Source organism: Microcaecilia unicolor, chromosome 5, assembly GCF_901765095.1.
Source record: "Microcaecilia unicolor chromosome 5, aMicUni1.1, whole genome shotgun sequence".
Taxonomy (NCBI): Eukaryota; Metazoa; Chordata; class Amphibia; order Gymnophiona; family Siphonopidae; genus Microcaecilia; species Microcaecilia unicolor.
In genome coordinates this window covers 217391305-217418776 of record NC_044035.1, presented here as the reverse complement: position 1 = coordinate 217418776, position 27472 = coordinate 217391305, and the positions used below count along the sequence as shown (strand labels likewise).

Genomic DNA, 27472 nt, shown 5'->3' with positions numbered 1-27472 from the left:
TTATAGACCTCTATCATATCTCCTCTCAGCCACCTTTTCTCCAAGCTGAAGAGCCCTAGCCACTTTAGTCTTTCCTCATAGGGAAGTCGTCCCATCCCCTTTATCATTTTCGTCGCCCTTCTCTGTACCTTTTCTAATTCCACTATATATTTTTGAGATGCGGCGACCAGAATTTAACACAATATTCGAGGTGCGGTCGCACCATGGAGCGATACAAAGGCATTGTAACATCCTCATTTTGTTTTCCATTCTTTTCCTAATAATACCTTACATTCTATTTGCTTTCTTAGCAGCAGCAGAACACTGAGCAGAAGGTTTCAACGTATCATCAACGACGACACCTAGATCCCTTTCTTGGCCTGTGACTCCTAACGTGGAACCTTGCATGACGTAGCTATAATTCGGGTTCCTCTTTCCCACATGCATCACTTTGCACTTGCTCACATTAAACTTCATCTGCTATTTAGACGCCCAGTCTCCCAGTCTCGTAAGGTCCTCTTGTAATTTTTCACAATCCTTCCGCGATTTAACGACTTTGAATTACCTCACTAGTTACTCCAAACTCTAGGTCATTTATAAATATGTTAAAAAGCAGCGGTTCCGGCACAGACCCCTGGGGAGCCCCACTAACTACCCTTCTCTGTTGAGAATACTGACCATTTAACCCTACTCTCTGTTTTCTATTTTTTAACTAGTTTTTAATCCACAATAGAACGCTACCTCCTATCCCATGACTCTCCAATTTCCTCTGGAGTCTTTCATGAGGTACTTTGTCAAACGCCTTCTGAAAATCCAGATACACAATATCAACCCCTTTATCCACATGTTTGTTCACCCCTTCAAAGAAATATAGTAGATTGGTGAGGCAAGATTTCCCTTCACTAAATCCACATTGACTGTCTCATTAATCCATGCTTTTGAGTATGCTCTGTAATTTTGTTCTTTATAATAGTCTCCACCATTTTGCCCAGCACCAACGTCAGACTCACCGGTCTATACAATAAAAATAACAAAAATACCAAACACTGTGTGGCGCATTCACCATAATCGGAGCTTCCTGCAACTCACATCAAAAAATGCTGCTTCAATAGTTTGTCCAAAGTTCTTTTGACTTCTAAGGACACCAGGAAGTTTGTTCCATTCTTTAGGACCTGCTACAGAAACAGTTCGTTTCCTAGTGCTTTCCAGACGAAAAAGTCGAAAGTCAGGCACCTCTAAAGTGCATGAGTAGTCAGAACAAAGCGTCTGCTTCGGATGATACCAACAAAGACAGTCCATCAAATGATTCATGGTATACACATCGATTGACTGACGGCAAAAGTCAAAATTTTATCTTGTACTTCATGGATTGCCATCTCTACTACTACTACTATTACTATTTAGCATTTCTATAGCGCTACAAGGCGTACGCTGCGCTGCACAAACATAGAAGAAAGGCAGTCCCTGCTCAAAGAGCTTACAATCTAATAGACAAAAAATAAAGTAATCAAATCAATTATGTGTACAGGAAGGAGGAGAGGAGGGTAGGTGGAGGTGAGTGGTTACAAGTGGTTACGAGTTAAAAGCAATGTTAAAGAGGTGGGCTTTCAGTCTAGATTTAAAGGTGCCAAGGATGGGGCAAGACGTAGGGGCTCAGGAAGTTTATTCCAGGCGTAGGGTGCAGCGAGACAGAAGGCGCGAAGTCTGGAGTTGGCAGCAGTGGAGAAGGGAACAGATAAGAAGGATTTATCCATGGAGCGGAGTGCACGGGAAGGGGTGTAGGGAAGGACGAGTGTGCAGAGATACTGGGGAGCAGCAGAGTGAGTACATTTCAACTGCAGAAGAAAAAAAGGAGTAATGTGATCATAGTTAGATAAACCAAACAACAAATGAACAGTAGAATTCATCACAGCTTGCAAAGCTTACTGTCACGGTTGTGGCCCTGCCCTTATGTCCAGACCTACTGTTTCTCTGTATCTAGCTGTGTGACCTCTCCAGTCTGCCTTTTTTTCCTGTTCTTCTTCTTGTTAGCCAAGCCTCGCTTTGGTATCCCTGAAGCCAAGCCTTGCTTTGGTCTCCCTGCTTCTGCTTCATTTCCTACTTGTGACATCATCAGCCTACTCCTTTATAAGGACCCAGGGAGCTTTCCTGCTTTGCCTTTGCAACAGGTCTGTTTTTCTCTTTTCTTGTTGTACTGTTGTTTGATTCTGAGGGAACTGGTCTTCTTGTTAAGCTGTGTCTCTGTGGTACAGCCCCGAGCCCTGTGTGAGTGGTTTTGGTTTGAATCTGTATGATTACTTCCCTGTTAGGTTTGCTCTCAAGCAAAGCCCTCTTCTGTTTCTCTGTGTGTGTTGTTCTGCTTTAAACCTGTATGGATTACTAGCCTGTTAACTTTGCTTCCAAGCAAAGCCTTGTTCTGTTTTTCTGTGTGTGTGTGTGGTTCTGGTTTGAACCTGAATAGATTCCTTCCTTGTTATCTAGGCTCTCCAGCATAAGCCTGTTCTTTTTTCTTGTGTGGTTTCCCTTGTTACCTTTCACTGTTCAGAGAGCTGGTTGTTGCCAGCCCAGCTGCTTTCCTTGATTTCCTTGCTTCCATGCAGCTGGGTGTGCTCTGTCTCTGCCTGCCTTTCCTTTCCCTACCTGGCTGTGGGTGCTGGCCAGTGCCGTAGCAAGGGCTAATGGCACCCGCGGCGGGTCGCCGCTGCGGTGCAGCACGGTGCGACCCCCCCCCCCCCCCCCCTCTGCGGTGCACCCCGCCGGAGTGCAAACCCCCCCCCCCCCCCCGGACCGCATTCTTACCTGCGGGAGGGCCGATCCGCCCCGAGTGCACGTCACTCGGAGCTGCATCAGCCCCGCTGGTTCCCTGCTCTCTCTGCCCCAGAACAGGAAGTAACCTGTTCTGGGGCAGAGAAAGCATGGAACCAGCGGGGCCAGCACCCCCTGAGCGCGTGCACCCGGGGCGGACCGCCCCTCCCGCCCCCCCCTTCCTACGCCACTGGTGCTGGCTGAGTTCTGGTAAGAACGTTTGTTTTTCCCTTTGTTTGCTTTAAACCGTTGACTGCGAGAGACCACGTGACGCCATGCTGGAAAGCGGTAGCATCTGAACGCTTCTCCGGCACCTGACCTCTCCCCCACGCGCATTGAATAACGATTCCGCTTAGCTGAAATCCATTCCTGGAACGGGAAACGGAGCTGATTAAGGACACGTAAATAATAGCTTAAAAACAAGGGGAGATGGCGTCTAAAACAGCACAGAAAGATAAGTTGCGCCAAAAGACAACGGATCTTAAGATGGCCGCCGCATCCAGCAGCGCGGACCCGACAGTGGCTTCGATCTGGGTCTCTGAAATAACAACAGAGATGACAGCGGTTTTAGAAGATTTACTTAGAACGGCGACTTACACCAATTGCTACGAAATGGAAATACTACAGACGAGAATGGAAGATCTCACACGCGAATGTGTTGCCTTCCAGCGAGAACAGGAGAGGTGGAAGACCGGGTAATGGAAGTGGAAGAGACACAAAAACACTTTTAAGAACAGTGGAGACTTTGGAACAAAAGATAGAGGACCTGGAAAATAGGTCCCGCAGAAACAACCTCCGTTTGGTGGGCCTCCCTGAAAGTTGGGGGGCAGGGATTTAACATCAGCTCTGGAACGCTGGTTAATGGAGCAAGTGAAATTTCCCCCTGATTAGGCCCACTGAGAGTGGAAAGGGCACATCGCTTGGGAACACGCCAGAGATACGGATGCAAGACCACGTGTGGTCATTTTGAAAGTCTTAAATTTTGCTCATAAGCAGTGGATTTTACAGGCTTCACGAGGAGAGAAAAATCTGATGTTTGAAAACAAACGTATTATCTGTTTTCAGGATTACTCAGTGGGAGTGGCGGGAAAAAGGAAAGCTTTCTCGTCAATCTGCTCAAAACGTTTTGCAATGAAGAAACGCTTCACTCTGATGTATCCAGCGATTTTAAAGATAACGCACGAGGGAACAACTCGCACTTTTGAAAAGCCAGAAGAAGCCAAGGACTTTGTGGAGCAGATGGCACAGGAGGAGGGGAACAACCGGAGCGGAGGAGTACCAGATTAAGAAATGTAGAAGGATAACAGGAGATAATGAAAGAAGCTATCGTGGACTATAATGACATGTATGCCTGATAACTATCGGTACATGGGCTAGTGGCCAGTATAATAGAAGAGGGTATTACAGTTGTTATAGAGTTAACAGTTTTGAGAGAAGGAGGTAACTGGGGCACAAGCCTATGGACTGGATGAAGTACGGAGAATTGAGAGATGGAATGAGTAAGGAATGTGTGTGAGTATGGGTTGAGTTAAATATCTGTGAATGTTAAAGAACCATATGTTGAAGTTATCATCTCCCTATTTCTTTTAAGATAAGGAGACACAACACAAAACAGACATTGAATAGGGGGAGGGAGGTTGGGGGGTGCCTATACGTGGGGATTCCCTATCAGGGAACGGCCCAAAAGAGGGGGGGAGGGGGGAAGGGGACGGGAGGGAGTAGAGGGGAGGAGGGACAAAGATAGGGGAGGGAAGAGGGAAATGAGAAGGGAGCTGGACACACTAAAAGAGACACAAGGGGATATTGCAGGGGAAGAGGCCCAAGAAAAAGGGAGGGAAGGAATAACAATGGATGAATATGTGGGTACATCACAAGATTTGTCCCGGGAGGGCAGTGGCTGGGATGCCCCCCGGGTAGGTTTAGGAGTAAGAAATTATGTAAAATTTGATGAAGACCAATTTAAGCTTCAATGGTTAAGTTGATCACGTGGAATGTGGGCGGGATCAACTCACCCATTAAAAGATCTAAAATTTTACAGCAATTACAAAGATATAAAATTGATGTGGCACTGTTACAAGAGACACATTTAAGCAAGGAGGAACATGCTAAGCTGCGCACCTGGTGGGTACAAGACTGCATAGCCGCAAATGCGATGGGAAAAAGAGGGGGAGTGGCGATTTTAGTACGGAAAGGAGTGGCAACATCAGTGAGACCCCTCACGATAGACCCCGGAGGGAGATATGTCATAGTAGAGCTTGAAGTAGATGGACAGAAGAGTGTGATCTGCAACTTATACGCACCTAATCAGTATGATAAAAAATTTTATAACTCGATAATAGGCCATCTGATGAAATATGCTGGGTTACCTATAATAGTTGGTGGAGACTTTAATACTGTGTGGGAACCAGCGATAGATAGTACCCAAGGACAGAGGAGGGATGGGACAGCGTCTAACCAGGGATTAAAAAGACTGGGGAAAATGGCAGATTTGATAGACATATGGAGGATGCTTAACCCCTCAGAGAGAGATTTTACACATCATTCTCGCGCACATGCATCACAAGCCAGAATAGACTATTTACTTCTCACTAGAGACTTATTTGGACAGGTGGTTACAACAAATATAGGACCATACACGATATCAGATCATGCCTGGGTATATATGGAATGGGAGATGCCTAATAGAAATACCAAACAAAGATCCTGGCAGTTCCCCCTGGAACTATCTACAGATAGACAGCTGGGTGAAAAGCTTCAGAAAAGCTGGGAGGAGTATAAGACATTAAACCAGGAACACGAGACTGACCCCTTACTGTTCTGGGATGCCGCCAAGGCGGTTCTTCGGGGCGAAATTATTAGCCATACACATCATGTACGAAAGGCCCGAAATAGGGAAATAATAAGATTGAGCTCTATGATCTGTAGAGCGAGACAGTCATATGGGAAAACAAACCAGCCAGAGCAACGTACTAAGCTATTGGAATTGCAGGTGGCTCTTAATGAATTACTGCACATGCGAGCAATTAAATCGCAAAACTATTATAGATTCCAACTACATAGATATGGTAATAAATCAGGTCGCATGTTGGCACGCTTGGCCAGACCTAAACCACAAAATGGGCGGATACTACAAATGAGAGATAGTCAGGGACAGATCGTAAGGCAGGATGAGAAGATAGGTGAAATCTTTGCCAGATTCTATAAACAATTATATGAAACACCAATGGACCAAGGGCTCCAGGGCTCTCTTTATTTAGACACACTACAACTCCCAGGTATAACTCAAAGGGAAAGAGATATGCTGAACAGTCCAATTCAAGAAGAGGAAGTAGATTTGGAAATAACGAGAGGGAAATTGTTGAAGGCCCCAGGACCAGATGGGATGCGCATGGAATTTTATAAACTTATGAGAGAGAAGATTACGCCTGCGCTTACTAAATACTTTAATAAGACAATAGATATAGAAAGATTACCGGTAAATCTTTCCAGGGCACAAATTACAGTGATACCAAAACCTGGCAGGGATCCACAGATACCGGAATCATATCGACCGATATCACTGTTAAATGTGGAGGTGAAACTGTTAGCAAAAATAATGGCAAATCGGTTAGCGAAAGTGCTGCCAAATCTAATACATGAGGCACAAGTAGGGTTTGTAAAAGGAAGGACGTCTGTTAAGAATATAAGACGAATTCTAGGGGCATTAGAGATGAGAAAAAGAAATAACACACCAGCGCTACTCATCAGCTTTGACGCAGAAAAAGCGTTTGATAGAGTGCACTGGGAGTTTCTCTTCGACACGTTAGAAGGCTATGGAATCACGGGACGCTTTACATCAGTAATTAAAGCTTTATATCACGACCCGAGGGCAACAATACGAGTTAATGGGTTGGAGACAGAGACTTTCCCGATAAGGCGAGGTACCAGACAGGGATGCCCATTATCCCCATTACTCTTTGTGCTGACCTTGGATCCTTTGATCCGTACCATCATAGAAAATCCTTTGATAAAAGGGATGCCCATTGGTAAATATCCCTTTAAGATAGCAGCTTTTGCAGACGATCTACTAGTAATGATTACTGAGCCTCAGAACTCCCTTCCTAATTTAATGGAAACGTTTGAGGAATATGGGGACTACGCAGGCTTTAGACTGAATCTCTTGAAATCAGAGGCATTAGCTTCCTCAGAAGAAGTAAAACAGGGATGGAGACAGGGATTTCCCCTGAGTTGGGCGACAGATTCCTTTAAATACTTAGGGATTAGACTGACTATGGACACTACGCAGCTGTATACGCTCAATGTAAATAACCTATTATCAGACACGAAGAAACATCTTGCTAACTGGGTAGGGCTACCTATATCACTGAGAGGCAGAATAAATTTAATTCGCATGATGATTTTTCCGAAATGGCTTTATGCCATGCAAACGCTGCCTCTTCGGCTTTTACAGAAGGATTTGAAGAAAGTTAATAGGGCTTTTAGTCAATTTTGCTGGGCAAAGAAAAAACCCAGATTGCAAATGCAATTTTTGATGGGGGGATGGCAGAGTGGGGGACTAGGTTTACCTGACCTGCGTAGCTATAATAATGCTTGTCTATTGAGACATATAGGGGATTGGGTGAACAAAGCAGAGGATTACACTCCGGTAGAGATGGAACTAGAATACTTTGCTCCTCACGACCTTTTAACATTGCTACATCAAGAACGGCGAGGCCTGCCCATAGGCCTCAAGCAGTGTGTGCTGCTACAGCCATTGAGGGAGACATGGAGAGGGTTTGTCAAACTTTTGGGGGGAAAAGCCACAATTACGGGGTTACTGTCAATAAGGGGTAACTTGAACTTTGATCCGGGAAGAGAGAATGTGGCGTTTTGTAGGTGGGAAGCTCAAGGGATTTCAAGGATAGAACACATGTTGGATGGGGAGGGGAAGATGATGAAATTTGAGGAGGTACAAAATAGCTTGGGCACACATTGGGGAGATAGGTTTGCATACGCCCAGATTAAACATTATATTCTAAGCTTAGACCAACCAGCTCTGCAGATGAAAGTGGAAGAGAAAGTGCGAGAGTTTTTCCAAAAGCTGGAGTTTACTGGGGCGACAGTGTCGGCAATACATAAGGCATTAACTTTAATATCCATGCCCAAGAAATTTCAGTCTATTAAACAACAGTGGGAAAGGGAATCAGGAGGGAAATTGGAGACTTGGGATGTAAGAGCTACTTTGAGAAACATTCCCGCCCTTACGGTGGATGAGAGGTTGAGAGAATGTGGTTACCGAGGAGTTATGAGAGCTTACTTCTCCAGACAACAACTTGCACATATAAACCCTGGAAGTAGTACAAGTTGTGTTAAATGTAATGCTGCAGTACACACGCTGTATCATGCCTTTTGGGGATGTGTAAAGATCAGAGCCTTCTGGAGTAGGATACAGTCGTATATGTCCACTATAGTGGGACGAGTATTACGAGGGTCCTGGGACCATTATGTACTGGACACACAGTCAGGGTTTCGGATGAAAGATAAAGGGATAAGGATTTGGTGTCGGAAAGTATGTTTAGTGGCCAAGAAAACTATATTACAACAATGGGTCTCTCCGGACCTCCCGTCCTACTGGCAATGGAGAAATCAAATTCATTTGTTAGCCACATGGGAAGCCAGAGAGGCGCGGGGATCCCTCAAGAAGAAAAAAGCCTTTATGCAAATTTGGAATAGCTATGTAGATACGTTGAGCCCGCGTGGTCGCAGCCTGCTCTTGAACTTGACATGTTAGATACAAGAATATATATTTGTACTTAAGGAGGATATAGAATGTGATAAAAACCCCTTGAATGATCTCTGTCTTAGGGGGAGGGGAGGGGGAGGGAGGGGGGGGAAAAAAGGGGGGGGGGGTAAAGGAGGGGGATAAAAAACTGTTTAACTGTTCGTTGATGGATGATATCACTGAGTTGTAAGTTTGGAAACATTGGGGAGACATGTTGTCGAACCTGGATTATAGAGGTGATAATATGTATATAATATCAATAAAAAAGTTGAAACATAAACCGTTGACTGCAGTGTAAGTCCTGCTTCTTTCTGACTTGTATAGTAGAAGCAGCCCTTCCCTTTAGCCTGCTTTAACTCTTTGTAACATAGTAACATAGTAAATGACGGCAGATAAAGACCTGTACGGTCCATCCAGTCTGCCCAACAAGATAAACTCATTTTACATTGGTATGTGATACTTTATATGTATACCCAAGTTTGATTTGTCCTTGCCTTTCTCAGGGCACAGACTGTAGAAGTCTGCCCAGTACTGTTCTTGTACTAAGTTCTGAAGCTAACGTCGAAGCCCCTTAAAATTTACACTCCAGCCCATCCCTATCTATTCAGTCACGATCTGGGCGTAGACCGTAGAAGTCTGCTCAACTCCCATTTTGTTTCCCAATTACTGGCATCGCCACCCAATCTCCGCTAAGATTCCATGGAACCATTCCTTCTAAACAGGATTCCTTTGTGTTTATCCCATGCATGTTTCAATTCCATTACTGTTTTCATCTCCACCACTTCCAGCGGGAGGGCATTCCACATATCCACCACCCTCTCCATGAAAAAATACTTCCTGACATTAGTCCTGACTCTGCCCCCCTTCAACCTCAATTCACGTCCTCTAGTTCTACTGCCTTCCCGTCTCCGGAAAAGATTTGCGGATTAATACATTTCAAATATTTGAACGTCTGTATCATGTCACCCCTGTTTGTGTTTGTCTCCTGATTCTTGTGAGCATTGCTCCTTATCTGATTTGTGTATGTAAAGGCAGCTTTCCCTGTTTGCTTGCTTTTCCATTTGTCTCTAGGGACTGTTATTTGACTCTGTGGTAGAGCCTTGTGTATTCCTATAAGTGGCTTCCCGTTATCCTTGAGTGCTGTGTGGCACAGCCTTGTGTATTCTTATGAGTGGCTTCCATTTACCCTTGAGTGCTGAGTGGCACAGCCTTGTGTATTCCAATAGGTGGCTTCCCTTTACCCTTGAGTGCTGTGTGGCACACCCTTGATTATTCCTTTAAGTGGCTTCCCTCTTCCCTGAGTGCTGTATGGTACAGATTAGAGTGTTCCTTCATGAGTGGCTTCCCTTATCCTTGAGTGATGTGTGGCATAGCCGTGAGTGTTCCTTTGTGTGGCCTTGTCTTGAGTTTTCCCTATGTGCTTTCTGTTTAGTTCTCCCTGTGAGGTTTTTCGTTTAGCTGTGACTACTAGCGCAGCCTTGAGCGGTCTCTGTGTGTGGCACGAGTGGGCCATTCTTCCGTTTAGCTGTGTCTACTACCGTGTTTCCCCGAAAATAAGACACTGTCTTATATTAATTTTTGCTCCCCAAGACACGCTAGGTCTTATTTTCAGGGGATGTCTTATTTTTCAGGGAAACATCGGAGTTGCCCGCCCACCCGAGGTCGCCGGGCCCTCCCATCCACTCGCCCTCCGTCGATCCCAGAAGTTGGAACTAACCTTAAACTCCTCCTTTCACCAAAAGTAAGACCTAGCAAAGTTTTTTTCTTTTAAAGCAGGGCCGCCGAGAGCCGGACAAGGTCGCCCCCCCCCCCCCACCCGAGGTCGCCGGGCCCCCCCTCCACCCGCCCTCTGTCGCTCCCGGAAGTTGGAACTAACCTTAAACGCCTCCTTTCACCAAGTTCGCACTCGCAGCAGCAGGGCAGACCTCTCCTTCCTTCCGTGCCCCGCCCTCGCAGACGTTGCGTTACATCAGGCGAGGGCGGGACACGGAAGGAAGGAGTGGTCTGCCCTGCTTCTGCGAGTGTGAACTTGGTGAAAGGAGGCGTTTAAGGTTAGTTCCAACTTCCGGGAGCGACAGAGGGCGGGTGGAGGGGGGGCCCGGCGACCTCTGGTGGGGGGGGGGGGGGGCGACCTTGTCCGGCTCTCAGCAGCCCTGCTTTAAAAGAAAAAAACTTTGCTAGGTCTTACTTTTGGGGGAGGCCTTATATTTTACAATTGCAGCAAGACCTCTACTAGGTCTTATTTTCGGGGGATGTCCTATTTTCGGGGAAACAGGGTAGCACACTCCTGTGCATCCTCTCTGTTTGAGTGGGTGGTTCTTCTGTTTGCTGTGACTAATAGCTCAGCCTTGAGCTGCCTCTCTGTGTGCCATGAGTGGACAGCTCTTCCGTTTAGCTGGGACTACTAGCTAAGCCTTGAGCTACCTCTCTGTGTGATTTGTTTGACATGGTTAGGACTATTCATTTATAGCTGGGGTTCTAAGCCCAGTCCTGTGCTGCCTTCCAGTGTGGTTTTCTTATCTTTTATTTGTGGTTTCTACCATGTAAGTCTAAGTGGGATTGTCTTTTCCCCTTCAGTTTCTTTGTGCCTGTGTGTACGGTCTTTTGAACTCCTGTTTGTGGCTTTGTTTAGTGCAGTGTGTGTGCACTGCTTGAGTTGTACTTGCTCAAGAGATTCCGTTCTGTTTCTTTCCCCTTCCCTCTGGTATGATTCGATTCCAGTTTGGCCATGAGGCCCGTATGCTTGGACTCTGTATGAGTGGGTTCTGGTCTATCTCCCTTTTCCTGTGGTGCTTGTTGCTTGTCTTGAGTGTGCTCTGTCTGTTTGCCATGTCTGGTAGCCTGTTTGTATTCAGTGCCTGGTTCGCCTCTGCTGTGCGCCTCCCCAGAGGACTTGTCTGCTGCAGCCCAAGGGCTCACCACCCCGGGTTCCGTGACACTTGTACATTCACAGAGGGTAGGCCAACATAACCTCCAAGATTCACAGAGGAAATCTTAATAGTGGTACCAGACGCTTCCACCTCAGAAAGAAAATGGACAGGAGAATCATTGGTTGCTAACAAAATCCCAGTTTTGGACATATTGAGAGTCAACCGATTTTCAAACATCCACTGTGTCATCCAAAATCATTCTCAATCGATCAACCATAGCAGGGACTGGCTCCATTAATGGCATGAAAAACTGTATGTCATCTGCATAAATGCTGTAACTCAGCTCATGAGATCAAAAAACCTGGCCAATTGGAGCCAGGTACACATTAAACAATATCCCAGACAAAGATGAATCCTGGGTACTCTCGTAGACATCACCCATATTTCAGAAAGTTTAACACCCATTCGTACTTGCATTGTTCTACCCAAAAAATATGACTTGAACCATTCAGCTAAATACTGTAATAACAGCCAGTGATCAAGGGTGTCAAAACTAGCAGCCGACACATCAAGGAACACCATAAGCGGGACTGGTGGTTGGGAGGCAGGGATAGTGCTGGGCAGACTTATACGGTCTGTGCCCTGAAGAGCACAGGTACAAATCAAAGTAGGGTATACACAAAAATTAGCACATATGAGTTGTCATGTTGGGCAGACTGGATGGACCGTGCAGGTCTTTTTCTGCAGTCATCTACTATGTTTTAGTATGTTTATCCAGTCCTTGACAAACCTCATCTAATGTGGCTGCTATCAACCCCTCCATTCTGTGCGCCCTATGGAATCCGTACTGAAATGGATCATCCCTGCAACAGATGTTTTTCAAGTTGATGAAACACCACCCTCTCAGCAATCTTCACCAACACAGCATAGCCACCAGGTGAAAAACGCTGAGTACAGTAGTTCCCAAAGTAGGATACTTCACCTTAGGGATAAGAGTAGATACTTTCAGAACATCTGGGATAAAACCACTCTCCAGAGATTTATTATTCTTCACCATCAACACAGACACAACTGAAGCAGACATACTCCTGAGAACATATGGACTACAAGGATCCATGATCGATCCTGTTGGCTGGTACAAATTCAAATATGCCTACACGTATCTTCCAGACACTGACAAAAATGTGTTCCAGCAATTATTATTCACCCCAGCTTGATCACCAACAGTCACAACACTCAAAAAAGCTTGTACTATTTTAGACACCTTTTTCTAAAAAAAAAAAAAAAAAAAAAAAATCAGCAAACTCATCAGGAATAAACCTGAAATCACATGAAAGTCTACTTTCGTTGTCATTGACCGCACCACAGAGAACTCCCCCCCCCCCCCAAAAAAAAATGTTATTTTTTAGCTTTTGCACATGGCAAAATTACAGCAGGGTGCTATTGTTTGCTGTGGTAAACATGCTTACTGCAGCTTTGTAAAAGGGCCAATTAAATTAGCTCCCATCTGTCCAGTTGAACACCTTGAAATAGCCTGCATTTGATTAAAGACGACATTGTTTGCAGATAACATTGGTTGCAGATAACATTGTACTTATTTATTTTAAAGAAGAATTATTTTTCCAAAAATATTATGGGTGTTTTTAAGAAGTCTTAGTCATGATTTCTTGGTTGAAGGGGTCTGAACATTTGATACTCTTCTATGAGACAGAAAGGGGCATACCTTGAAAAAGCTCTTTCCAGCGAAATCTCTGTCGGTATACAGCCCCAATATCTAGTCTGATAGACAGACATCAAGATAATTCAAAAGCTAAGTAAAGATGATAATTTTGTCTTAATAGGAAATTGGTATAAGAAACTGATCAGAAAATTAAGTATATAAAGAAAATATAATACACATACATATAGGTATTTCATACCTGAGACCGATGATGAGAAAAGGTGGGAAATATTCACCATATGTGAACTATTGAAGGTGGACCGCCAGCTAACGGAGTACCACCTCTGATGGGTCTGAAGATACCATACATGCATGAATAAATATAACAGTAATCAAACATATAGTTCTATATTGCATGGGCACTTTTTGAATACATTCTATATATGGCCATGAGAGCTTGGGACAAATACATAGGATCTCTAAGGGAGTGATAGAGAGAGTAGATGGCATGGATGGACAAACTTCGTTGGCCATTTGATTTTTATCTGCCTACATTTTTCTGTGTTTCTTTGATATATTTAATTGTTCAGTAACCAGAATGTTATATGCAATATAGAACTAAAATCTGCAATGCTGTTTGTATACAGTAAAAGTCATAGTAGTTTAATTATGTACAGTGGGGGAAATAAGTATTTGATCCCTTGCTGATTTTGTAAGTTTGCCCACTGACAAAGACATGAGCAGCCCATAATTGAAGGGTAGGTTATTGGTAACAGTGAGAGATAGCACATAACAAATTAAATCCGGAAAATCACATTGTGGAAAGTATATGAATTTATTTGCATTCTGCAGAGGGAAATAAGTATTTAATCCCTCTGGCAAACAAGACCTAATACTTGGTGGCAAAACCCTTGTTGGCAAGCACAGCGGTCAGACGTCTTCTGTAGTTGATGATGAGGTTTGCACACATGTCAGGAGGAATTTTGGTCCACTCCTCTTTGCAGATCATCTCTAAATCATTAAGAGTTCTGGGCTGTCGCTTGGCAACTCGCAGCTTCAGCTCCCTCCATAAGTTTTCAATGGGATTAAGGTCTGGTGACTGGCTAGGCCACTCCATGACCCTAATGTGCTTCTTCCTGAGCCACTCCTTTGTTGCCTTGGCTGTATGTTTTGAGTCATTGTCGTGCTGGAAGACCCAGCCACGACCCATTTTTAAGGCCCTGGCGGAGGGAAGGAGGTTGTCACTCAGAATTGTACGGTACATGGCCCCATCCATTCTCCCATTGATGCGGTGAAGTAGTCCTGTGCCCTTAGCAGAGAAACACCCCCAAAACATAACATTTCCACCTCCATGCTTGACAGTGGGGACGGTGTTCTTTGGGTCATAGGCAGCATTTCTCTTCCTCCAAACACGGCGAGTTGAGTTCATGCCAAAGAGCTCAATTTTTGTCTCATCTGACCACAGCACCTTCTCCCAATCACTCTCGGCATCATCCAGGTGTTCACTGGCAAACTTCAGACGGGCCGTCACATGTGCCTTCCGGAGCAGGGGGACCTTGCGGGCACTGCAGGATTGCAATCCGTTATGTCGTAATGTGTTACCAATGGTTTTCGTGGTGACAGTGGTCCCAGCTGCCTTGAGATCATTGACAAGTTCCCCCCTTGTAGTTGTAGGCTGATTTCTAACCTTCCTCATGATCAAGGATACCCCACGAGGTGAGATTTTGCGTGGAGCCCCAGATCTTTGTCGATTGACAGTCATTTTGTACTTCTTCCATTTTCTTACTATGGCACCAACAGTTGTCTCCTTCTCGCCCAGCGTCTTACTGATGGTTTTGTAGCCCATTCCAGCCTTGTGCAGGTGTATGATCTTGTCCCTGACATCCTTAGACAGCTCCTTGCTCTTGGCCATTTTGTAGAGGTTAGAGTCTGACTGATTCACTGAGTCTGTGGACAGGTGTCTTTCATACAGGTGACCATTGCCGACAGCTGTCTGTCATGCAGGTAACGAGTTGATTTGGAGCATCTACCTGGTCTGTAGGGGCCAGATCTCTTACTGGTTGGTGGGGGATCAAATACTTATTTCCCTCTGCAGAATGCAAATAAATTCATATACTTTCCACAATGTGATTTTCCGGATTTAATTTGTGATGTGCTATCTCTCACTGTTACCAATAACCTACCCTTCAATTATGGGCTGCTCATGTCTTTGTCAGTGGGCAAACTTACAAAATCAGCAAGGGATCAAATACTTATTTCCACCACTGTAGCTTGAGTCTTAAATATAAAACATTCCATACACTGCACAGTTAGCCAGGATGATGTTAAATATAAATGTATATATATTCTGCAAAAAGGTAGATACAAGGAACAGAAAGAAGAAAAATAAGAACCACAGTTTAGTTCATAACACCAAAATAAAATTATAACTAATCTTATTTTGGTGTTATAAACTGCACTGTGGTTCTCATGTTTTCTTTTTGAGCCATATATTCTGCAAACCGTTCACCAACAGTGGGTGCAGAGTAGAACTGGGACATTTCTCTATAGTGATGCACTTAGGCAGTGAGAGGCTGATATGCACGGACAGAGAGAGAGATCTTGGGGTGATAGTATGAAGATCTGAAGGCGAAGAAACAGTGTGACAAGGCAGTGGCCATAGCCAGAAAGATGCTAGGTTATAAAGAGAGAAGTGTAACCAGCAGAAGAAAGGAGGTGTTGATGCCCCTGTTGGTGAGGCCCCGCCTGGAGTATTGCATTCAGTTTTGGAGGCCGTATCTTGCTAAAGATGTAAGAAGACTTGAAGCGGTCCAGAGGAATGCAACAAAAATGATATTGGGCTTGTGCCAAAGGACATATGAGAAGAAATTGGAAGACCTGAATATGCATAACCTAGGGGAGAGGAGGGTCAGGGGAGTTATGATACAGACATTTAAGTACTTGAAAGGTATTAATATAGAAACAAATATTTTCTAGAGAAGGGAAAGTGGTAAAACTAGAGGACATGAATTGAGGTTGGCGGGGTGGTAGGGTGGTGAATGCTTGGAATGCTCTCCTGAGGGAGGTGGTGGGAAAAAAAAAACCTGTGGTGGAATTCAAAAAGGGGTGGGATAAACACCAAGGATCTCTAATTAGAAAATGAATGATATAAAAAACAAAACTTAAAGTGTTGCGTATGTGTTTGCATGCCAAGTGGTGCTTAGTTGGCGACTCTGGCTGCATCAACTGAGGCTGGGCTGGTTTGTACGGTCTGAGTCCCACATATAGTAGTTCGGTTTAGGATGGTCTGGAAAGAGCTTTGACGGAAACTTCAGTAATTTAAAACATGAGGATAGTGCTGGGCAGACTTTTACGGTCTTTGTCCCACAAATGACAAGACGGATTTGGATAGGCTGGAGTGGGCTTTGACGAGAACTCCAGTAGTTGGAACACAAGGACAGGGCTTTGACAGCAACTCCAGTAGTTGGAACACAAGGACAGAGCCGGGCAGACTTCTATAATCTGTGTCCCAGAAACATCAAAGAAAGACCATGATCAAGTATATAATATCATGTTCATTGTTGATTTAAATCTTGAATTGATAATGAATGTGACTGTTGGGCAGATTGGATGGACCATTCAGGTCCATCACTTAGTATGTTACTTACAGTTTGCACCCTATAAGGAATTTAGACTGGTGAGGACACAGTTGCAGTGTTTCACAGGGGTAGTACCTGCCCTTTGGGACTTAAGGAACTATATGATTATATGCATAGGCGATCGGTGGCCCAACTGTTTGGGGAGGCTAAAGGGGGTGGGGTTAGAGGTGGGGCCAGGGATGGAGCTTAAATCCATAATTGTCTGATAACACACAGAAAAAATAAATAAAAATAAAAGTCACAATTAATACCTCTTATTAAATTTAGATATTAGATATGTATCATATGTCAAAGAATAAAGTGGTTGCTCAAAGCATATTCTAACCACAATCGCTCAACTGCAAAACACTATGCACAACTTTGTCCAAAAACACACTCAGAACCTTACTGTACCATAAATATTACGCTGGGCAGAACCTAATACACCAATATACCACCCATACAGAAAATGCAGACCGTCAACAATATGAAACAAGGGATCATATCACAACAATTCTCATGTACAGCCACAAAACACCCTAATTCATGTTTAATGTGGGATAAAATGCCATAAATAAGTAAATAAATATAAACTTTTAATATTGAGCACCTGATTCTCAAAGTGGACATATTCCAAACACTATAACAAAAATAAAATGATCTTTTCTACCTTTGTTGTCTGGTGACTTTTTTTGATCATGCTGGCCCAGTATCCGTTCTGCTGCTATTTGTCCTCCGTGCAGGTCAGGAAGTCATCCTCGTTAAATATCTCCCTGGCAACCCAGCACACCTTCAGACAATGTTCTGTTGTGGATTGGGAACTGGTTAAAAGATATACTGGGACTGGTGCTATTTAACATATTTATAAATGATCTGAAAGTGGGAGTGAGGAGATAAAATTTGCAGATGACTCAGATATTAAAAGTTGTTAAATTGCAGGAGAACCTTAGGAATTTAGGAGACAGTGAGCATCCAAATGGCACATGAAATTTAATGTGGACAAATGAAAAGTGATGCACATTGGGAAGAATAATCCAAATTATAGTTATTCAATACTAGATTCTGCTTTAGGAGATGCCGCCCAAGAAAAAGATCTAGGTGTCATCGTGGATAATGCATTGAAATTGTGGTGACAGTGGCCAAAAAAACAGTGTTAGGAATTGTTAGGAAAGAGATGGAAAATATGACAAAGAATATTATAATGCCTCTGTATCACTCCATTGTGCGACCTCACCTTGAATATTGCATGCAATTGTGGTCACCCTATCTCAAAAAAGATATAGCAGAATTAGAAAAGTTTCACAGGATAACCAAAATGATTAAGTGGTTGGAACCAGTGGCGTAGCCAGGGGTGGGCTTGGGTGGGCCCAGGCCCACCCACTTTGGGTTCAGGCCCACCCAGTGGAAGCATACCTATGATGTGGCTGGCAGGGATCCCCAAGCCCGACCAGCCAAAACCCCCCAACAAGTGTCCCTCCTACATACCTTGTAAGTAGCAGATCTTCGCCTGCAGTGAGCAGTGACATACATACTGCTCGCACTGGCCCCACAGCCTTCCCTCTGATGTATTTCTGCCTAGGCGGAAACAGGTAGTTGCATCAGAGGGAAGGGTATGGGGCCAACATGAGCAGTATGTATTAGTTGCTGCTTGCTGCTGGTGAAAATCTGCTATTTCAAAGGTATACGGGAGGGGGGTATGTTTGAGAGACCATATGGCATGCAGGCGAGAGAAGGAGAGACCAAATCACCTGTGGGACGGGGCGAGGTTCTGCCCACCCATCTTGGGCCCAGGCCCACCCAAAATTGGGTGTCTGGCTACGCCCCTGGTTGGAACTCCTCTCATACAAGGAAAGGCTTAAGAGGTTTGGACTCTTCAGCTTGGAAAAGAGATTGCTGAGAGAGGATATGATAGAGATCTACAAAATCCTGAGTAGAGCAAAATAGGTAAATGGAAATCGAGTATTTGCAAATATTTTAGCACTTAATGTGTAGTTAAGCTCCCCAATTCGTTGCAAGAGGATGTGGTAACAGACAGACATGGGGAAAGCCACTCTTATCCCTGGGATCAGTAGCATGGAATCTTGCTACTTTTTGGGATTCTGCCAAGTACTGGTGACCTAGGTTGGCCACTGTTGGAAGTAGGACACTGACCTATATGGACCAACAGTCTGATCCAGTATAAACTATTCTTATATTCTCTTTTGCTCAGATGATGTGAAAGGTTTGATCAGCAGAGCTGTGCTAGGACTGAAAAGGGAAGCTAGGGCTCAGTGGTTAAGCCATAAATGAAACAAAACAAAAAAAAATGTGCATATAATTGGGGGGGGGGGGGGGAAGTAGTGTTCTTGCAAACTCTACAGCTCCACTCATCTCTCTTATCCCCTTTTCCTGCTTTCTTGGCAATTTTTTGAGAAGATGCAGCACAATGAGCCCTCTTAGCCTATTTCCACTGCCTCCCATGGGATGTAACAAGCAAACAATTGTTTTATTTTTCTGAAACAGGAACAATTGTTCAGACATTTTTCAGACCATGGCAAAACATGCTACCACTGTTCTCTCCAGTTCCCTCATGTCCTGGGTAAAATAACTAATTTATTGTGGTGACCGCAGAACTGGAGGAGAAGGGGCAGGACAGACAGAATACCAGCTGCTCCCATACTTGACCCAACTCAGCAAGCACAAACATTTATATACTTATTTACAGCACTTAATTTCTAGACAAAAAGGAAGTGGAACTGGGGGCGGGGCCAGGATCTTTACTCCTACAGACACAATACTTCATTTGCGGTTAGAAAGGAAGTTGGTATGTACACATACTTGGAAAATTCATATATTTAATAAAACGTTTTAAAGAATGTCACCAACAGTTGTACAATTTTGCAACATTATGAACAAAATAATGGACTAATTAGTCTTTTTCTCAATACTCATACATTTGATACTACAGTGTTCTGCCCCAGAAAATTTTAGCTGGCTAGTGGCATAAAGGAGTAGCTGGGTGGGAATGGAGGAATACTGCACAGTATTATAAAATGTTCTGTCATTTATAAATGCAACCGCTCTCTCTCTGTAAAAATATAGACATAAAGAAAATGCATAATTCAGGGCAAAAATTGTGTAATTTAACATTAACTGATTTACCCCCCTGTTTACCAAGCCATGCTAGCAGCTGCTGCACAGTAAATGGTGACACAGCCCATTCAAATTGAATGGGCAGTGTTGGCATTAGCCCCCCATCAGCCGCTAGGGCGGCTTTGTAAACAGGGGGGGCTAATGATAATGATATCTTACATAAATGAAAAACCAAAAAGAATGATTGTTATTACTGTAAACATAACATACGAGTTAAATGTAAACATGCTCTGAATTTAGAAAAATGCAATCTCTGCCCAACCACAGGCAGGACATTTCTCTTTGGAAGTCACCCATGTAAAAATATTGTAATTCTCATGTCATCTTGTCAATAGCAACATAAATCTGTCCACTACCAGGCACACTGTGAAATACAAAACCTGAAAAAAATCCGAATTTAATATACATGTAGCAAAACTGTCATACAACAGTAACACTAATTCCTATAAATCAAACAGCAAGAACCCTACCTATGAGTAGGCAGCACTACAAATATTACACTGGAGCCTATTGTAAACTGCTTTGATTTTAATCTGAATAGCGGTATATCAAACCTTTTAATAAACATAAATATCAGTACACCTACTATGGGTAAAACAGAACAAATAGAACTGCTATAGATCTCTACACAAACTACATGCAAACAGCATACTGCATCTTGGTCACAGGCAAAACTGCCACATAGGAGGTAGCTCTGTGGATCCAGTGCATAAGCGCCCGGTATAAGAGGCTTGGGGAGGCTAAGCCTCCCCTGCTGCAGCAGGATGGATCAGCTGTTTTTCCCGGGGAGTCCCGCTGCTCTGGGGGGTTTAAATTTTTGATTTACCTCCATCCTCACAGCAGCAGCTGCAGTGAAAGCCTGTCTCTAGCCTTGTGTAACCAGTTGTAGAAATTGGTTTATGGTTTAATTTGTTTACCTTACTGCTGGGAGAGCAGGGGGGTTGGCTGGAGGTGTCCTGGGTTGCCAGGGAGATATTTAACGAGGATGACTTCCTGCATGAGCAGTTCATACCAAAGAGACTTGCACTGACACCTGAGATTTTAAAAGTGCTAAAAATAAGTTTTAAAAGTATTTGTATTAAATCTAATTGCAGAATTTAGGTGCTAGGAAGTGGGATTGGTTTGTTTGTTTAGTTACATTTGTACCCCGCACTTTCCCACTCATGGCAGGCTCAATGCGTCTTACATGGGGCAATGGTGGGTTAAGTGACTTGCCCAGAGTCACAAGGAGCTGCCTGTGCCTGAAGTGGGAATTGAACTCAGTTCCTCAGTTCCCCAGGACCAAAGTCCACCACCCTAACCACTAGGCCACTGCTCCTCCTCCTGGTATGCTATGTACTCAAATTTGCTCAAGCTATATGCAAATTAGTCTGTTTTTGGGAGGTTATCATTTGCATATTTATGGGTAAAAATTGTTGGAAATGTTTACAGCCTTAATGTTAGGGCATGGCTCTGATCAAAAATGTGAAGTTTGATCCAAAAACGAAGGGTTTATCTAGTGTTTTTGACTAAAAATTCCCATTAGAGTGTCTGTATGTTAATCTGCATTCAAATAGAGCTCTCTGATTGGATGAGCAGCTCCTGTTAGAAATCTGCCCGGGAACAGAGAGAAGAGAGCAAATGAAGATTTGGACTGAGAGGACATGCAGCTTTTAGCTCCTTGTGTAAGGATTGATAGAAAGAATTGAAATTATAAAAAAGAGTGCCTGATTATGTGGTAAATGAGAAAATATGAGTGAAAAGAGATTGGTGGAAATTTACAAGTTTGAGGTTTCTCTATTGAGAAAAGGATCTGAATATTTCACTTGTAAGCCTTCCCTTCGTTCCCGTCAGTGTCCCGCCTTCTTCTGACATCATTTCCTCTTTCCGCGAGGGCGGGACACTGACGGAAATGAAGGGGAGGCTTACAAGGCTATAGACGGGCTTTCACTGCGGCTGCTGCAACGGAGGCAGGAGAGCGAGGAGAATTGTTGAGGGTGGGTATGGATGGCTGAAGGGGGCAGGGGAGCGAAGAGAATCGCTGGGTGGGTGTGGATGGCTTGAGGGGGGGCAGGGGAGAGGAGAGAATCGCTGGGTGGGTATGGATGGCTGGAGGGGGGCAGGGGAGAGGAGAGTTGCTGGACATGGATGGAGGAGAGGGAGGGAGAGAGAAGAAATGCTGGACATGGATGGAGGGAGGGAAGAGTGAGGAAGGAGATGAGATGAGGGAAAAGGAAGAGAGAAAAACTGCACATGGATGAAGAAAATAGGCAGAAGCTGGATCCACTGGACAGTCGAGTCTGCGGAGGACCCAGCTTTTACTTACGGATGTAGGACAAGAAATGAAGAAGAAAGGCGGAAAGTAAAGAAATAAATGGAAAGGAAGCCCTGGAAACGGAGGACAGATAGCAGCAGAATCGGATACTGGGTCAGCATGATCAGAAAAACAAAGTCACCAGACAACAAAGGTAGAAAAGATCATTTTATTTTCATTATAGTGTTTGGAATATGTCCTCTTTGAGAATCAGGTGCTCAACATTAAATGTTTATATTTATTTATTTATGACATTTTATCCCACATTAAACATGAATTAGGGTGTTTTGTGGCTTTACATGAGAATTGTGATGATATGATCCCTTGTTTCATATTGTTGACGGTCTGCATTTTCCGTTTGGGTGGTATATTGGTGTATTAGGTTCTGCCCAGTGTAATATTTATGGTACAGTAAGGTTCTGAGTGTGTTTTTCCACAAAGTTGTGCATAGTGTTTTGCAGTTGAGCGATTGTGGTTAGTATATGCTTTGAGCAACCACTTTATTCTTTGACATATGATACATATCTAATATCTAAATTTAATAAGAGGTATTAATTGTGACTTTTATTTTTATTTATTTATTTTTTCTGTGTGTTATCAGACAATTATGGATTTAAGCTCCACCCCTAGCCCCACCTCTAACCCCACCCCCTTTAGCCTCTCCAAACAGTTGGGCCACCGACCGCCTATGATCCAGTGGATGCTGAGTACCCCTAATATTGAGCAAGCTCCTTCCCTATGTCCAGGGAGGGGTTATTTATATTGTGTCTGGCACTCCCAATCATTTTGAAACATTGGTGCCTATGCACTGATAGACCATCACCAAATAGAGATCACAAATTAGAAATAGGAAAACAAAAATTGAACTGGTAACCTCAAGAAGCCAAAATCAGTATTTACCACAACACTGGGGAGAAAAAAACAAATTCATTTCTCATGAAGACAGTACAAGGATATCCGTGATGCACAATCCCCAATACTAATAATATATATCATGTTGGTGCCAGAGATTTTCTCCAGTTAAGTGTCATTGGATATCGGGGCTTAAGAATTCAGTTGTAAATGAAATTTTTTTCTGTAAAGAGGCTTCATACTGGATTTTGTATCAAGCTGTTGATGCAGAAAATGTGAACTGCTGGTGATGAAGTATGGAAGTTTATGGTGTATAGTGCATGGTCTGTTGGGGGTTCAGTGTGAAAGCTGTCTGGTGAAACATACACTATCCTAATTGCAATGTACTGCTTTGTTTTAGATCCGGGGTTTTGTTGCTGCTTCTGTGTGTCCTACAAGTTGGTAAGTTGTAATAATCTATTACAAGATCAATAATTAAATTGCCCACATAGGTTCGAACATCATGGGTAGTTTTTACCTGCAAGGCTTTCTGCAATAATCAAACCAAAACTATTCATGTTATTGCCTCTCCTGACTTAACCTTGCATCTGAGCCTTTCCTTATGTATTTTTACCCGGGACAAATATATTTTTATGTTTCAACAATTGTTATTGATGATTTCACATGGTAACACACTCATTTGATTAAGTACATGACAGGTATAAAATTTGTCGATCTTATGTACAATAATCTTAAGCTGCTATCATCAAATTTTGTTTTGTTACAGTTTCCTCCCCTATCCCCCCTTTATTCCTTATTGCCTTTAACATACTCCTTGTGCAAATAAAGAAACGGTATACAGCAATGAACATAAACTCAAACATTAATTTCCAATAATAATAGCTCATGTTTTGTTCTATGTTTGATCGCCTTGTTTGATATTATTCCCCCCCTCCCACTCATCTCCCTCCCCCCCTTCTTAAAATTCCCGCACCACGCTTCATGGTCTATTCATACACATCCTTTTCACCTTCCTACATTCCTAATATGTGGGGTAAGGTATACTTCCCCATTTTAGTGCTACTTAAAACTCTATCTGCCATTATCCTCACTTTCTTTATGTTTCCTTTCCAGCCTCAACCAACCAAGATGAACTGAGACTCCCCCACCCTTACTCCTTCTTCTATTCTGTTGAGAGTTTATTTAACACTGCACTTCTCAGCTTTATGGGAAATGCTTTTCAAATACTTGTTCCAAATAGAAACAAACATCTTTCTTTTCTTTGAAGTGCCCTGGGCTGCCCTGGCCTCAGCTCATGAAATCTGTTCCTCCAATACCAGAAGGAGGGCGGTTCCTCTTGCATCCAGTGTCTAAGTATGCATTTTTTCCCCACAGCATATGCCTTGCTTAGTAATAGATCCAAGTTCTTATCTGAGATGTAAGCTGCCCTTTTATTTAAAAGTGCTCCTCTCCAGGATGGGATTATTCTTTGATCAGTGATATTCTCAAAGTATTTATGCACCGCCTTCCAAAATGTTTTTACTCTATCACAACTCCAAAATGCATGCAAAAAGGTATTTCTTCCTCTGTTACATTTAAGACATTGAGCATCGGGTGTCCACCCTGCTCTTGCTGCTTGTGTTTGTGTTATGTATCCCCTGTGTATTATCCTATATTGACTCTCCTGCAGCTCTGCCCCTCCCACCTGCTTTGGGATATCTTTTATCAATTTTGCAAAATTTACTCCCTTCAATTCATACCCCAATTCTTTACTCCATGCCTCTTTGAGTGCTTCATAATTCAGGGGGGGGGGGGGCAGAGCAGCAGCAGCGCTTTATACAAGCTAGATATTGAAACCTGATCATATGCATCCCCCTTTAAGAATTCTCGAAGCTTTTGACCCAATTTTGTACCCAAAGCCTCTTGGTCTAAACTAAACCAATAGTGGTGTAATTGTCTACAAGTGTAATAGTCTTTGTTGGTAAGGGAAAGCCTCTACTGCAGGTCTTGAAATGTGTACAACCTTCCATCCTTGTTGACTAAATGTTCAACTAAAGTGATTCCCCTTTCTGACCAGTTTTTAATGATCCCTGCTTCCATTCCAGGTTGGAAGTCCCCATTTCCTCGAAGTAGCAACTGATCACTAACATTTGGGTTATGATTCCAAGCTTTCATTAGGAAGCGCCAAACTTGTCTTAAAGGTTGTAACAAAATGCTTTTCTTACATGCTGACGGTAAGCTATTTGATTTGGCCTGCAGAAGAAAATTCACATGCCAAGGCTTATACAATGCCCTCTCCCATCTAATCGGGGTGAACTGATTTGTGTCTAGCAACCAGTCTCGGAGGTGTCGAATAAGACAGGCCTGGTTATACCGTCGAATATCGGGTAATCCCAAGCCTCCCTGTGCCCAATTATCATAAAGGTATTCTAAACGTAATTTTGACTTCCTCCCTTCCCAAAGGAATTTCCTACAGATCCTATTTAACTTTCGTACATCCCTTCTTAATAAGTGTATTGGCATAACTTGTAGGATGCAGAGCCATCTTGGGAAAAAGAGCATTTTAAACAAATTGATTGTACCTATGAGTGATAAGGGTAAATGGCTCCACTGCTCAAGAGAGCGTCCTGTATCCTGTAGCAATTTCTCTATATTCAATTGATACAATTTTGAGGTATCCATGGACAGCTGCACTCCCAAGTAACGAAAGGACCCATCTGCCCATTTCAGCGGGACACGGCCTTGCCAACTCTCCTCTTGGTTCTCCTCACCGTGCAGTGCTTCTGACTTCTCTAAATTTAACTTGAAGCCAGAAAAATCTCCATATTCTGCCATACATTCTAATAGAGCTGGCAGTGAAGGATGAGTCAGATGGGCTAGTAAATCATCAGCAAATGCTGCGATCTTGAAAATTTCTGTGCCCACTGTGACCCCTTGTATGTCAGGCGACCTCTGAACATAGGCACCCGGTATCATAGTAACATAGTAGATGACGGCAGAAAAAGACCTGCACGGTCCATCCAGTCTGCCCAAGAAGATAAATTCATATGTGCTACCTTTTTATTTGTACTGTCCTCTTCAGTGCACAGATCGTATAAGTCTGGCCAGCCCTATCCCCGCCTCCCAACCACCAGCTCTGGCACAGACCCTATAAGTCTGCCCAGCACTATCCCCGCCTCCCACCACCAGCTCTGGCACAGACCGTATAAGTCTGCCCAGCACTATCCCCGCCGCCCAACCACCAGCCCCGGCACAGACCGTATAAGTCTGCCCAGCACTAGTCCCGCCCTCCCAACCACCAGCCCCAGCACAGACCGTATATGTCTGCCCAGCACTAGCCCTGCCTCCCAACCACCAGCTCTGCCACCCATTCTAGGCTAAGCTCCTGAGGATCCCTTCCTTCTGCACAGGATTCCTTTATGTTTATCCCACGCATGTTTGAATTCCGTTACCGTTTTCATCTCCACCACCTCCCGCGGGAGGGCATTCCAAGCATCCACCACCCTCTCCGTGAAAAAATACTTCCTGACATTCTTCTTGAGTCTGCCCCCCTTCAGTCTCATTTCATGCCCTCTCGTTGTACCGCCTTCACATCTACGGAAAAGGTTTGTTTGCGGATTAATACCTTTCAAATATTTGAACGTCTGTATCATATCACCCCTGTTCCTCCTTTCCTCCAGGGTATACATGTTCAGGCTTGTTAAGCCTCCCCAGCCGCAGGATCGGATCCTGATGACGTCACCTGTTTCACTCGACGACGTTCACGCAACGATGCCCACACGACCCAGTTCCGCCCGCCCGGGGCTCGCCGCTCGTCCCAACTGCCTGCCCTCTACTCTCCCCAAGATCCCTTTCCTTTTTTTACTTTTAAATTTACCTCCAGTGTCCGGCAGCACAGGCTCAGTGACAGCGTCAGTGAAAGCGCTCCCAGTAAAAGCGCTTCCCTTCGCTCAGTGTCCCGCCTTCTTCTGACGTCATGACGTCAGAAGAAGGCGGGTCACTGAGCGAAGAGAAGCGCTTTCATTCACTACTACTACTACTACTTAGCATTTCTATAGCGCTGCCAGGGTTACGCAGCGCTGTACAAGTTTAAACATGGGGAAGGACAGTCCCTGCTCAAGAGAGCTTGCAATCTAAAGGTAAAAACTGTGTAGTCAGTGTAGGTATCAGGAATGGGAAGGTGGTTAGGCGCCAAAAGCAAGGGAGAAGAGATGGGCCTTGAGTAAGGACTTGAAAATGGGCAGGGAGGGCGCATGGCGTATGGGCTCAGGAAGTCTGTTCCAGGCATAAGGTGATGCGAGGCAGAAGGGGCGGAGTCTGGAGTTAGCGGTGGTGGAGAAGGGTACAGAAACGAGTGATTTGTCCTGAGAGCGGAGGTTACGGGATTCACTGGGAGCGCTTTCACTGACACTGCGCTGCCAGACTTCGGAGGTAAATTTAAAAGAAAAAAAAAGGAAAGGGATCTTGGGGGGAGAAGAGGGTGGGCAGTTGGGGCAGGGGAGAGAAGGACATGGATGAATAGAG

General features: G+C 44.0%; 1 protein-coding gene across 1 annotated transcript in view; it reads left to right on the top strand.

The window, feature by feature from the left end:
* The window catches only part of LOC115471232 (ICOS ligand-like), a gene marked incomplete at its 3' end in the record, with an annotated part of 119548 nt that overhangs the window by 20344 nt on the left and 71732 nt on the right, over positions 1–27472 (top strand). The window contains 1 exon segment of the mRNA XM_030204936.1: positions 23370–23410. Coding sequence (XP_030060796.1) covers positions 23370–23410 — 41 coding nt within the window.